General features: G+C 41.7%; 1 protein-coding gene across 2 annotated transcripts in view; it reads left to right on the forward strand.

Moving 5' to 3' along the window:
- Positions 1-12,721, forward strand: part of galnt14.L (polypeptide N-acetylgalactosaminyltransferase 14 L homeolog) — a 218,588-nt gene extending 205,867 nt beyond the window's left edge. For both annotated transcript variants that reach the window (XM_041562582.1, XM_018262677.2), the window contains exons 10-15: positions 2,096-2,222; positions 5,745-5,837; positions 6,700-6,783; positions 6,986-7,130; positions 11,463-11,582; positions 12,173-12,721. In XM_041562582.1, the coding sequence (XP_041418516.1) occupies positions 2,096-2,222; positions 5,745-5,837; positions 6,700-6,783; positions 6,986-7,130; positions 11,463-11,582; positions 12,173-12,337 (734 nt within the window). In that variant the 3' untranslated portion in view covers positions 12,338-12,721. The remainder of the gene's footprint in view (positions 1-2,095; positions 2,223-5,744; positions 5,838-6,699; positions 6,784-6,985; positions 7,131-11,462; positions 11,583-12,172) is intronic.
- The last annotated feature ends 1,504 nt before the right edge of the window (positions 12,722-14,225 follow it).

Consider the following 14,225-nt stretch of genomic DNA (forward strand, 5'->3'; position numbering starts at 1 on the left):
AGACCAACCGAAATGAAAGGTTTTTTGTTTTTTTTGGCCGAATAGGTCAGTTTTCGATCGAATCGTACGAATCAAAGTTTTTCCCAAAAAAACTTTGATTTTTCAAAGTTCACCAATTGACTCCAAATAGGTTCTAGGTATGTCCCCCTTCGGCTAAAACAGCAATTTGGCAGCTTTTAGATGGCGAATGGTCAAAGTCAAATTTTTAAAGAAACAGTACATGATAAATTACGAAATTCGGATTTTTGGATTTTTTCAAATTCGAATTGAATTTGGACTATTCCATTGTGGAAGTACACAAAAATTAGCTCGAAATTCGAATTTTTTTCATTTGAATTTTCATTTCGACCTTTGATAAATCTGCCCCTAAATCTAGCAAGTTTGTATTGTTGCCGTTCTATACAGGCCATGCACAAAAATAACAGGCTGCTCCTGCTGAATTGTGGTTAGTACACAGGAAACCTAATCCTCCAGTGGGGGGCAGCATAGGAAAGACCTCGCTTCCCCATTTGTGGGTCGCAGGCGGGTCTGGGTTGAGCTCTTCTACTTGATCTTACACTTCAGGCTTCTGGTTTTATAGACGCGCGCCTGCTCACCCCGCCACTTTTGTGACATCATCGGCATGGCAGGTTGGCGCGGGTCTATAAAAGGAAGGAGGAAGTCAGGCGCGAGCTGGCGCAGATTGAGGGAGGTCGGGTCCGGGTTGGGTCGCGGAAAACTCGACCTGCCCATCACTAATGAGCACCCTAGCAAAAGTGCAGCTCCACCTACTGAACAGCACAGAGCATTGTATACAGACACTACGAATACGTCGAGTAAGTGCGATGTGCAATAATAGACCCAAAGTTGTGCATGTAGCAAAGCCATTAAAGGTCCTTGCTCATAAACATGCATTGTGTTAATAAAGAAAGCTTTAAAGGGCATGTAAAGGCAAAAAAATAAAATGCCATTTTTACTTTCTTTAATGAAAAAGAAACCTATCTCCAATATACTTTAATTAAAAAATGTGTACCATTTTTATAAGAAACCTGACTGTATGCAGTGAAATTCTCCCTTCATTTACTGCTGTGGATAGGAATTGTCAGATGGTCCCTAACTGCTCTGCAGGGAAACAATCATACTTATGAACAGCAGGGGGAGCCCCCACCTTACTTCCCAGCCATGCAGAACTCAAGCAGCTTTGTTTATGACGATCCCTAAGCAGCCCAGACCACACTGAGCATGTGCACAGTCTTAGTCTTGCAGAGATGTTTAACAAAGTTCAAGATGGTGACCTCCTGTGGCCAACTTTGAAAGCATAAATTATTTGTTTGATCACTGACCCCATCTAAAAAAACAAATGCTCTTTAGTGCTACAACAGTTTTTTCTATTTTTCTATTCAGGCCTCTCCTATTCACATTCCAGTCTCGCATTCAAATCAGTGCATGGTTGCTGGGGTCATTTGGACCCTAGCAACCAGATTGCTGCAATTGTAAACCGGAGAGCTGCTGAACAAAAAGCTACATTACACAAATAATAAAAAATGAAAACCAATTGCAAATTGTCTCCGAATATCACTCTCTACATCATACTAAAAGTTAATTTAAAGGTAAACAACCCCTCTTTAATGTATTAGAAGTCAGTTCTTCTCCTGGTCTGTTAACCAATTGGCTTCTGCTACATGGTTTCATGTACTCCACCCCAAAACGGTTTGCATAATGAAAGGAAATGTGGGTCTTTAAGTAACAGAAAAGTGAATAGTGAACTACAACTCCCATAATCCTCAGTCAGGATCATTGAAGCTGCAGTTAAGCACCAGTAGTTAGTTTGTACTTTATGAAATTTCCCACTCCCGGCAGCAGATTTCTCTGTATTTAAGTAGAATTTCTATCTGTGACAGAATGGTTCAGGGATGGAAGTAACAGCATTTTTGTCCTTGGGTGATAAGGAATAATTCCCATCAGTAGAGACGCGACTCAGTACATTCCATGTTAGCTCTGATTAGAATTGCACGGTGGAGCATAATCTGTTTAACCCAAGGCATGGAGCCATCTGATATTATTTGTGCACTGGGCTAATAGGAATGAGACACGGCTAAACTCCATTTCTTTTCAGAGATCTCGTTCCGCGTGTGGATGTGCGGCGGCAGCCTGGAAATAATACCCTGCAGCCGAGTGGGACACGTGTTCCGGAAGAAACATCCCTATATCTTTCCAGAGGGCAACGCCAATACTTATATTAAGTAGGTACATTGCTTCTCCTGCCCATCATGAATCATATACTGTATCACCAGCTCAAAATTGGCCCAATGTGTAATAAAGAAAAATAAATGTGGTTTTAGGGGGCGTCATCCCCACAAAGAGATATCATCAAGTATCTATCCTAGCTGACAGTCGCTACTACTATGTGCCACACACTGTGCTACCATGCAAGTAGCGGAGCCGGGATTATTGTACATTACAAGTCCCCCATTGGTACACCCCTAGGTAGTATATTGCCCATATCGCTGAAGGGAATATTGCTGGAAATGGAGAAGGGTGGTTTGATCACTATATTTCTTCTAAAATTAAAAAAAAAAACCTTACTTTTTCACCATTCTGTACCTATCATTGTCTTTAATCTATCCCTCACATTAGATCTTGTGCAATCTTTCCCTCACATTGTCACAATAATATCCCTCACATTCTATCTCTCACATTTCTATTCCTCGCATTGTCACAATTCTATCCTTCACATTCTATCTTTTTCATTCGGTCCCTCCCATTCAAAATATTTCTTACTTTATCACCATTCTATCCCAATCATATCATAATTGTATCCCTTTCATGCTATCCCTCTCATTGTCATTATTCTGTCCCTCACATTCTATCTCTTACATTTCTCACTATTCCATACTAATCCTTCTAGATCTCTCTGCAGCCTTTGACACAGGTGACCACACACTCCTACTAGACATTCTACACTCATCTGGCATTCGGGACACTGCTCTTTCATGGTTTACATCTTATTTGTCTGACCGTTCCTTCAAAGTTGCCTTCTCTAACTCTACTTCTACTACGTTCCCTCTCTCTGTCGGAGTTCCTCAAGGCTCTGTTCTAGGCCCTCTGCTGTTCTCGCTCGGTACAACTTCACTAGGAAAACTTATTCAGTCGTTTTGACTTCAGTATCACCTTTATGCTGATGACACCCAACTCTACTTGAGTTGGGTGTCTAATCCTGACCTCTCTCCTTCTGTCCTTTTCCACGTTAGACTGTCTCTCTGCTGTCTCCTCCTGGATGTCACAGTGCCACCTGAAACTGAACCTTTCAAAAACAGAACTCATTATATTTCCTCCAAGTTTTTCCCTGTCCCTCAGTTATCACTCACAGTTAACAACACCACCTTTCTTTCCACCACACAGTCACACTGCCTAGGAGTTATACTAGACTCACATCTGTCTTTTTCAAACACATGCAAAATCTTGTCGTATTCAACTGCGCAGCATTGCATTAATACGACTATATCTCAGTTCAGAATCAACCAAAACACTTATTCAGTCTCTTATCATCTCCCGCCTTGATTACTGCAACCTACTCCTCGCAGACATTCCAACAAGTCGCCCTTCACAACTCCAATCTGTTCTAAACGCGGCCGCTAGACTCATTCATCTATCTCACCGCTCAACATCAGCTGCTCCCATATGTATGTCCCTTCACTGGCTCCCAATCTCCTCTAGAATCAAATTCAAATTACTTACACTTACATTTAAGGCCCTTAATGATGAAGCCCCTGCCTATATTTTATCGCTGATCTCCAAATACTCTCCTTCACCCAACCTTCGCTCTGCTTCTGATCTTCACCTCACTTCTCCTCTCATCACTTCTGCCCATTCTCGTCTACAAGACTTCTCTCAGGCTTCTGCTTTTCTCTGGAACTCTGTGCCACAAGCTGTCAGACTTTCTCCTTCTTTCCAAACTTTCAAGCGCTCCTTAAAGACCCATCTGTTTAAAGAAGCTTATTCAATGTACCTTAATCAATCATTGCTGTATCAAAAATCACAAATTGTTTCTAAAATCCTTATGTCTCAATTGTACCCTAACCTTTACTTTGTAAACTCTAATTTGTAGGGCCCTCTAATCCTATTGTACTCTGTAAATCCTTGTTTGTTATCCACCATTTATTCCCTGTTTGTTATAACTGCAGTAAAGCACTGCGTATCTTGTCAGCACTATATAAATAAATGATGATAATGATGATGACCCCCCACATTCTATCTCTCACACTGTCACAGTTCTTCTATTCTTCACATTATATCTCTAACATTCTATCCCCCACATTCTATTCCTCACATTGTCGCAATATATCCCTCACATTCTATCCCCTACATTGACACAATTCTATCCTTCACATTCTATCCCACACATTGACACAATTCTATACCTCACACTGTCAAAATTCTATCCCTCGCATTGTCACAATAATATACCTCACATTTTATCCCACATTCTATTCTTCACATTGTCACAATTCTATGCCTCACATTCTATCCCACACATTGTACCCCTCTCATTGTCATAACTCTATCTCCCACATTCTATCCCTCTCATTGTCACAGTTGTAGCCCTCACATAATCACCATGCTATCTCACTCATTTCCACCATTCTGTAGTAAAAGCCAGAATTATTATTGTATTACAAACATCATTGTTGCTGAGGTATGCTCCTACCTGTAGTAGCGAGTGGATACCTTATATACACACACGGGTCTCGTACAGAGCACTGTAGTATCATGGAGGCACACAATATAATAAACATGCACAGTATCAATGCATAGGCCTTTTATTGTTAATTACTTTCAGTAATGGATGGCTTTGTTTGGCTGAGGCAGTGCGGCTCCCTGGGCAGCGCTCATTGTTAAACGCAACTAATAATGAGAATATTAATAATGTAATAGATCACAGGTTTGCTCTTTTCCCTTCTTTCCCTGCAACCAGCAGTTATACATTCCCCCAGGAGCACTAACAGCAGGCGGCGGCTTCTTGGGCAAATACTGATTCTTCATTCAGAGCAACCAGGCTCTTTGGGCTCAAAAAACAAGAATTTGCACTGTTTGCATTTACAGCAATGCTGCCTGAAGAAGTCTCTGCCCAATATAGCTGTAAGAGTGAAAGGGATAGGAAAGTTTAGCATCAAATACATATATTGTTGTGTTTCTTCCTATAGAAATTAGGATGTCATGTATGCACCCCTGTCCATGCCCCATTATGTCCAAACATGCTTAATTTTATTAGACCGCTTCAATCTTAAGTCTTGTGCCTTTATATGGTCACAGAACCCCTCAGTGACCTCTAATATCCTTATCATTTACAGTAGGGGGTACATTATCCCTTATAATACATGAGTGATACTCAGAGTTCCCTGTATAACTCAGTCTGCAGCCTTGTGCCTTTATATGGTCACAGGACCCCTCAGTGACTTCTAATATCCTTATCATTTACAGTAGGGGGTACATTATGCCTTATAATACATGAGTGATACTCAGAGTTCCCTGTATAGCTCAGCCTGCAGCCTTGTGCCTTTATATGGTCACAGAGCCCCTCAGTGACTTCTAATATTGAGACCCTTTATGCATAGTTTAGTAGGGAAGAATAAATGTACATTTATATAATATATTGGGGGTCGGCACATACAGTGGTATATCATGCTGTGCAAGGGTTGGTATCTGAGCTGTGAGACAAGGCAGATATAACTGATAAATTCAAGGCTTTTGCTGTCACTCCGCAGAAACACTAAGCGCACAGCTGAAGTTTGGATGGATGAATTCAAAAACCATTATTATGCAGCACGGCCGGCTGCTCAAGGGAGACCGTATGGAGAGTATGTATCACTTCCTTCCAGTTGATAGAAGGGAAATATAAAATAATACAGATTTTAGTTGTGTTGGGAAGTTTATGCTCCCTGTGAAATTAAAGGGGTTGATGACCTTTAAATCAACTTTTAAGTATGATGTAGAGAGTAATATTCTGAGACAATTTGCAGTTGTTTTTGATTTTTTTTTATTTCTTTTGAGTTATTTAGCTTGTTATTCAACAACTCTCCAGTCTGTAGTTTTAACAATCTGGTTGCTAGGATCCAAATTACCCTAGCAACCATACATTGATTTGAATAAGAGACTGGAATATGAATAGGAGAGGCCTGGATAGAAATATGAGTAATAAAAAGTAGCAATAACAATACATTTGTAGCCTTATAGAGTGTGTTTTTTTAAATGGGGTCGGTGACCCCCATTTGAAAGCTGGAAAAAGTCAGATATAGAACAGCTAAATGTTAAGACTGTGCCAAGTTCTTAATGTTACAGTTCCTGAATGTAATTGGCTGTCATTAAACTTCATGGCATTGCAGAGATCCTTGGGGACCCGGCCATATTCTGACTGGGGTTGTTTATTGGCTCATCATATTAAATTAAGTATATACATATATATATAAATCATTGGAACTGGACTTACTGTACTATAAGAATTAAACAACCACCTGACACTTCTGTGTTTGATGAAGTACAACTCCCAGAACCCTCGAGCCTCAAGGGTGGGTGTTTTTGGGAGTTGTGTATCATGAACAGACTTGTATGGGACACCAGAAAGTCCGGAGGGGCCACAGACAAACCTGTGTATGTGTGTAACTTGCGTGTTTATATGTGTCTGTAGTGTTACATATCTGTCCTGTTGTTTTTCTGCTGCAGCATCCAGAAGCGATTGTTACTCAGGAGGACGCTGAAGTGCCGCTCCTTCAAATGGTACTTGGAGAATGTGTATCCGGAGCTCCAGTGAGTCCCTGATATTGGATATTAACCCTTTATAATCTGCCCAGGTGTCTGGTCATAATAAAACCAGGGATGGTACTGTGGGGGTGGGGAATAAGTAGGAACAATAGTCTGTATATTAGCATTGGGGCGATAAGAAATAAGTGTAATAGTCTATGTACTACAGCAGGAAGATTTATTCAGTGATGGATTTAATGCCTTGTAGGATCCCAGCCGAATCCTTATCTAAATCAGGAATAATCCGGCAGAGGCAGCGATGCATCGAGTCTCAGAAGTCAGAAGGAACTGATCCCCCATCTCTGAATTTAGTCCCGTGCAGCAGCCTTAAAGGGGTTTCTTCACAATCTCAGGTACCTGCCTTTCTGCATCGCTCCTGCTTCCCTGGCTATGATTAGATTATTATTATTAGATGGCGTCTAACAGGTCTGAACTGGGAGTGAAAATAAGCTCTGGCATTCTAAGTACAGAGAGGCTCTCTCATAGTGACTCTCTATTAGGGATGCAGCAAATTCACTGTTTTAGGAATTGAGTGTACTTTGCATATGTAAATTAGGGGGAAAGACAACTGCTCGCACAGTTCGTGGTTAAGACATTTTTTAATGCCATGTTTGTATGACAAATTCGATTCTGCCAGGCACTTGGATTTGGCCAAATCCTGCTGAAAAATGGCAAATCATGGTCGAATCACGAACCGAATCCCGGATTTGGTGCATCCCTACCAGGGCCGGCCAACACGGCCAGGCGCCCTAGGCAGCCTGGCCAGGTATAATGCCCACAGGCACACATGAGCGAAAAAAGCCAAATGCGCGCATGCGCAAAAAAACCTAAAAAGCACACATTCACATCTTCAAGAGGGAACTGGATTAGGGGGTAGGAGAAGCAGAGAAGGCGCATGCCTGGTGCCCCCGCAGCTTTGCGCCCTAGGCACGTGCCTACTCTGCCTACCCCAAGTTCCGGCCCTGATCCCTACTATAGTATCTTACAGCAGCCCTACTTCCATTTGCCCGAACCCACATATTTCCAGTCTGGGCCTGGAGCCTAATCCCTGGCAGGTAAATATGTCCCGACTCCCGATGAGGCAGAGTCTCTCGCTTCTACTCTTTAGTAGCAATCAGAATGCAGATGAACCACAGATCTTTTACAATAGAAATAAAATGTGATTTGTGTTGGGTTCTCTAGTCACTGGCTTCTGCGCACCATATCCATTGTGACATTAATCACTGCCCCCACGTTTGCACTTTGCCCCCCCTAAAAGTTCATTTTCAGTCTTTCCGCCTCTTTATCTGTGTATTGGGTTCCTCTGTGGCACTCGCCAGCCCCCCCACCTCTGATTTCCCTTTTTATACAATATAGAGAGCAGGTTTCGCTATGTCAGACATTTCATCTGGCGCTTTTGCTTGTAACGCTTATTTCAGAGCCTTGTGACAGTCATGATTTTAATTCCCTTTTCTCATTAATAGTGCCGGGAGATTAATAGATTGTTTCAATCTTGTGCTAAGTCAGCGCCAGCAGTGCATGGAACTTTATATTAAAATGTGAGTTGCTTTTAAACGCGGCTGATTCTCTCGTGCGATACGCGGAGTGATCCGGCCGCTGGATTTATGCAAAGAGGGGGACACCTAGGGGTCTGCTCTCTAACTGCCGATGGCTCCAGCCTCATGGACTCTGAATTCTTCAGGCATGGAGTGATGATCAATTAGGAAGGGGAGACAGGGGCGCTCCAACCCCCCGCCGTGTGTTTGGTATTATATATTGGAATCCTTTTCTGTCTAGCGGTTAATTGTTACATTCATCAAAACTTGCTCACCGCTGTTCTAAAATGGTTCGGGTGCACTTGCCCCGAACCCTCCGCTTTAAACTTTCCAATATAGTAAGTTGTGGGTCACTCACCGCTCCTGTTCAGTGGCCCGGGTGCTGCGCCCCGAACCCTCAGCATGGGGGAGACATCAAGATCTGGAAATTAGCAGTTTGGCACGCACTCAGCAGGACTCCAGGTAGCGGTAAAAAAACTCTTTACTTTATTGCACAAACATGTATCGTCCTAACGCGTTTCGTGTGTTACCACACCATAGGATGCCTATGATTACGTGTGGTAACATACGAAACGCGTTAGGACGATACATGTTTGTGCAATAAAGTAAAGAGTTTTTTTACCGCTACCTGGAGTCCTGCTGAGTGCGTGCCAAACTGCTAATTTCCAGATGGAGTGATGATCAGCCTAAAGTATATACAGTATATATGGGATACATTTGCTGAAAATGCTGATTTGTTTCAAAGTATCTCCTTTTAGGATGCTGCCCTATGGTCCTGCCCTATAGTCCTTGCAGCCCAGGGGAAGTTCAGTTTACAGGAGCTTATCCAGTAAGAAGTCCCTCTACTTATGCATTTCATTGGCCCCACAATTTCAGGGCAGAGCTACAGACAGGGCCACCATAAATTATATATAGGGTGACCTGTGTCAGGACTATGGTAGCATAGGAATTTCCCTGTACTAAGCACAATTCTGCAGAAACAGCCTCTTAAGTTTGCTCATAGCCTGAACAGACAGGTACCGTAGGATTATGCCGGCATAGTTATTACCTTGTAATAAGAACAATTCAGCAGGAACAGCCTACTAACTTTGCTCATAGTATAGATAGTACCATAAAACTATGGCAGCATAGGTATTCCCCTGTACTAAGCACAATTCAGCAAGAAAATGTAAGGGTGTAGTGGCCAATTAGTAGCCATAAGACAAGTGCCAAATAATTACTTTAGATACAATGAACTGTACAAGGAAGGGAGTAGAGAAGTATAAAATGAGTGCATATATAACTCAGTCTAGTTCAGCTTGATCAGCAATATTTATTTTCCATGGCATTAATACATTCCTTCAGTAATCGCAGGCCGTTTGTATCTCCCTAACGCTGCAAATGAATGCAACTCCTCGGGCGCAGGGAACGGGGGAATCAAATTGTTTTAAATTTTAAGAAAAGACTCTCTTTCATTGGCCATTAATCATGGTCAGGCCCGGGAACGTTGTCACATTCCCCATTAGATTGCAGGAGCCTCGCTCAAACAAATGCATTGCCTGGCGGCGGCGTCACTTACGAAAGCTGAGAGATAATGTAAGTAAATCCCCAATTCTAAAGGTGCATTGTCATTGCAGGAAGGGTCCATTAAAAATTCTGGCTATAATGCTATTCCTTTCAGAGCCATTCAGCAGCCGGGCAGCGTCTGATAGAGCAAAGGATTATGGATATTGTGCAAGTGCTTTTGGGTATATTAATACATGAGCAGCAGGATGTACAGAGATAATGTTCTGCGACTCCTCGCTCTGCTATAATACCCTGGCGGGCGTAATTCATTGCCTAGGGATTAATACATAAGAATAGGACTGGGGACAGCACAGGGATATTACATACTCATATCAGTTTCATTTCTCTGGCAGCAGATGTGGAGTTGGCAGTGCACAAAAGTTATTCACAAGATGCTGCAAAACATGATCCTATACTAAAGCTCCAATGCAGAGACACATTGGAACAGCAGTGCCCGACAGCAGAAGGGAGATGTACAAGGGTTATATTGTATTATGAGCAAATATGACTGCAGCTCACGGATGTCTGTAGTAGCGGATACTCCTACATCATCTCGATCTTGCCCTGCTCTCTCTGTCTGACTTTAGTATCTCCATCTTGCCCCATGTTGCCATCTTGTAAACTTTCTGCACCTTACACTACTGACCCATCTTCCCCTATTGGGTACTGCCCTACTCTCTTTCTATCGTGCCCTACTGACACCTTCTTTCCCTACTGTCACTATCTTGCCCTGTTTTCTCTATCATACAATTTCTATCTTGCCCTTCTATCTTAGTCTTATCCTACTGTCAAATCTTGCCCTATTGTCTCCATCTTGCCCTACTGTCAACATCTTCCTCTTATGTCAACATCTTGTCCTACTGTCTATATCTTGCACTTCGGTCTCCATCTTGCTCTACTGTCTCCATATTGCTCTACTGTCTCCATCTTGTTCTACTGTCTCTATCTTGCTCTACTGTCAACTTGTTCCTCTTATGTCAACATCTTGCACTACTTTCTCCATCTTGCCCTGCTGTCACCATCTTGCCCTACTGTCTCCATCTTGCCCTGCTGTCACCATCTTGCTCTACTGTCTCCATCTTGCTCTTGTGTCACCACCTTGCCCTACTGTCTCCATCTTGCTCTACTGCCATCATCTTGCCCTACTGTCTACATCTTGCCCTGCTGTCACCATCTTGCTCTACTGACTCCATCTTGCTCTTCTCTCCCCATCTTGCTCTACTGACACCATCTTGCCCTACTGTCTCCATCTTGCCCTGCTGTCACCATCTTGCTCTACTGACTCCATCTTGCTCTTCTCTCCCCATCTTGCTCTACTGACACCATCTTGCCTTACTGTCTCCATCTTGCGCTACTTTCACCATTAGCCCTACTGTTGTTATCTTGTTCTAATGTCGGCCTCTTGCCACCCTGTCTACATTTTGGCCTAGTGTCCGCTTTCCAACAATAGGTTAGTAAATGCTCCTGCTGATTGGTTGCTAATGGCAACTCGATGAAGGGCTAAGTTTCCTCCTTTTATTTCATTAGCCATTTTGATCTTAAATATGTACAATGTTAAATTCCACGTAGGAATCACTAACCTCACATGCATTCTCTCACTCTTAGGAATGGGTATATACTCAGGTTCAGCAGATCAGCCAGGGGCAACTCTGCATGTCAGTGCACACTTTATTCCCGGGAACGCAAGTTGTACTTTTGCCCTGCAAGGAAGGAGATGGGAAACAGGTATTTTTCTTCCCTACATATTTTATTTTTTAACAAACACATAATATATGGTATTTATCATTTTAAAGGAAATGTTAACCGAGCTAGATTAACTTAAGTCCATTTCATGTATATAATTTCATCTTGTATTTAATATATATTTGAAATATTATTTTAAAAAATTTCCCTTCTAAGCACTTTTGTCATTTACATAATTTTCTTTTCTAATTTTCGAAACATGATCCGTTTTAACACTTATAATATAATGAATTTGAAACAACAGCGGCTTCTTCTGCCTGAACTGTCTACAGAAAATGAATTTAGTCAAAAAAGGAAAGTCTTGTGATGTTGCTCTGCTCAGAAAATTAAGTTAGAACAAAAAACAGTCATGTGATGTTTTTCTGGTCAGTCCTAAGCAGAGCAACATCACAAGGCTTTCCTATTCTCACTAACTTAATTTGTAGCCAGTTGGCTGAAATAAGCAGCAGGTGGCGCTGTTGCTTCAATATCATTATTTTAGCAGTTTAGCTTGATATAAAATATTAGCATTTATTACAGTAAATTTGCCTTTCAAAATTCCTGATTCCTTCTGTATTGTTTTATTTTGTCAGAGATGGAGCAAAGTGGCTTCCCATATTGAGCACATGGCGTCTCGCTTCTGCCTGGATACAGATATTATAGGAGACACGGAGGAAAGTAGAGAAATTGTGATCAACCCATGTGAGACCACGGCCATCAGTCAGCGCTGGGAGATGGTGCTCCACGATTTAAACTAAGAAGACCAACATAAATGGGAGCCTCAAGAACCCAACAGCTTACAATTCAAGGCAAACTCAGGCTTAGGGGGAAAAGAAGGAGAATCCAGAATGGAAGCAGTAGATAAAATAACCAACTAGCAATTCACACGCTTTCTCGCTGGGTTCTACAGAAAGTTCTGATGATGTTCCCATGTCACTGAGGCAATGAAAATGGGATAAATATGTCTCCGCTTGGCAGGACAGAAGCACACGATTAGTAGGATAAGGCAGCAGAAATCAGCACAAAGGGTTAAAGCAGTCTATGCTCATTTATTGACCTCCTTTACCCTCATCATTCCCAGAATGGAGTTACTTTTCTAATCTGTAGTTTCTGTAGCCAAAAGTCTGTAGTTTATTTTGGAATCTTTTGAAAAAAAAAAAAAGTCCAGACCAAGCTGGGCAGGCTCACTTTCAGGTGGTATTAAAAGGACCGGTAACAACCAGAATAAAAATGATTTCTATGGCTTGTGGCTTGACAGGCCACTCTCCCGTACACATAAATACGTTTCCTTTAAACCACAAGTCTTTATTTTTCTTGCCATGTGTCTACTATAAGCCCTGCTCTGCTCAGCCATCTTTAATCGTATGGTGGCAAAAGTGAGCCTGCCCAACTTTGGGAATGGAATTTATAGCAGCGATGGGGCAATGACAAAACTTTATATATCTAATACTTGTTTTCATTTGCCGAGTGTATAATATTGAAATCTATTTTCCTTGATTATTTATGACAAAGATATAGATGATTATACTATGGAGGGGATGGGGGCAATGCTGAACTTTGATATGATTGGCTGTAGTAACCCAATGCACTAATGTTTCAGAGGGAAAGGGGGAGGGGGTCGGAGACTTTATAATTCTGTATTTACCAAAGTTTTATTAAACTGTTAAAGAAATGAAAATGCTGTAAAGCTTTGTTCCGATGAACACTGAAAATAAAAATAAATTTTTTATCATAAAAAATGGCATTATTGATAATGTCCACATTTGGCAGCTGTTTTAGTCATATTCAGCACTGTATTAACCCAAAACTTGCCAGTAAGATCACAGCAGAAAATGGATACAGAGCATTGCAGACTTGCTATTAAATCTGTGCACTAAATAGCATTGCACTTGCTAGTAAGATCACAGCAGAAAATCTGATTGTGTATCCCAAAAATGTAACTTATCATGCTTTTTTTTTATCACCCCTTTTAAACCACAATGAGCACTTCCAGAAATGCTAGTAAGATGGATTTAGAGCATTGCATTTACTAAAGACATACCAATAAAATCACTGCAGAAAATGGATAACAAGCATTGAAATAACACCAGGCATGCTGAAATTGAATAATGTGCATGGTATTAACCTCGGATATGCCAGTAAATCACTTCTGAAAACGGATTCAGAGCATTGCCTCAACACTAGACATGCCAGTAAGATAACTTCAGAAAATTGATTCGGAGCATTGCATTAACACAGACATGCCAGTAAGATAACGAGGGATGCACCAAATCCAGGATTCGGTTCAGGGTTCGGCCAGGATTCAGCCTTTTTCAGCAGGATTCGGATTCGGCCGAATCCTTCTGCCCGGCCGAACCGAATCCTAATTTGCATATGCAAATTAGGGACAGGGAGGGAAATTGTGTGACTTTTTGTCACAAAACAAGGAAGTACAAAAGTTTTCCCCTTCTCATCCCATATGCAAATTCGGATTTGTTCAGTATTTGGCCGAATCTTTCGCAAAGGAATCGGGGGTTCCAAAATAGTGGATTTGGTGCATCCCTAAAGATAGCTTCAGAAAATGGATTCAGAGCATTGGATCAACACCAGACATGCCAGTAAGATAACTTCACCAAATAGTATTCAGGATTCAGAGTACTGCGTTTT

The sequence above is a fragment of the Xenopus laevis genome, chromosome 5L (genome assembly GCF_017654675.1).
Source record: "Xenopus laevis strain J_2021 chromosome 5L, Xenopus_laevis_v10.1, whole genome shotgun sequence".
NCBI classification, from domain to species: domain Eukaryota; kingdom Metazoa; phylum Chordata; class Amphibia; order Anura; family Pipidae; genus Xenopus; species Xenopus laevis.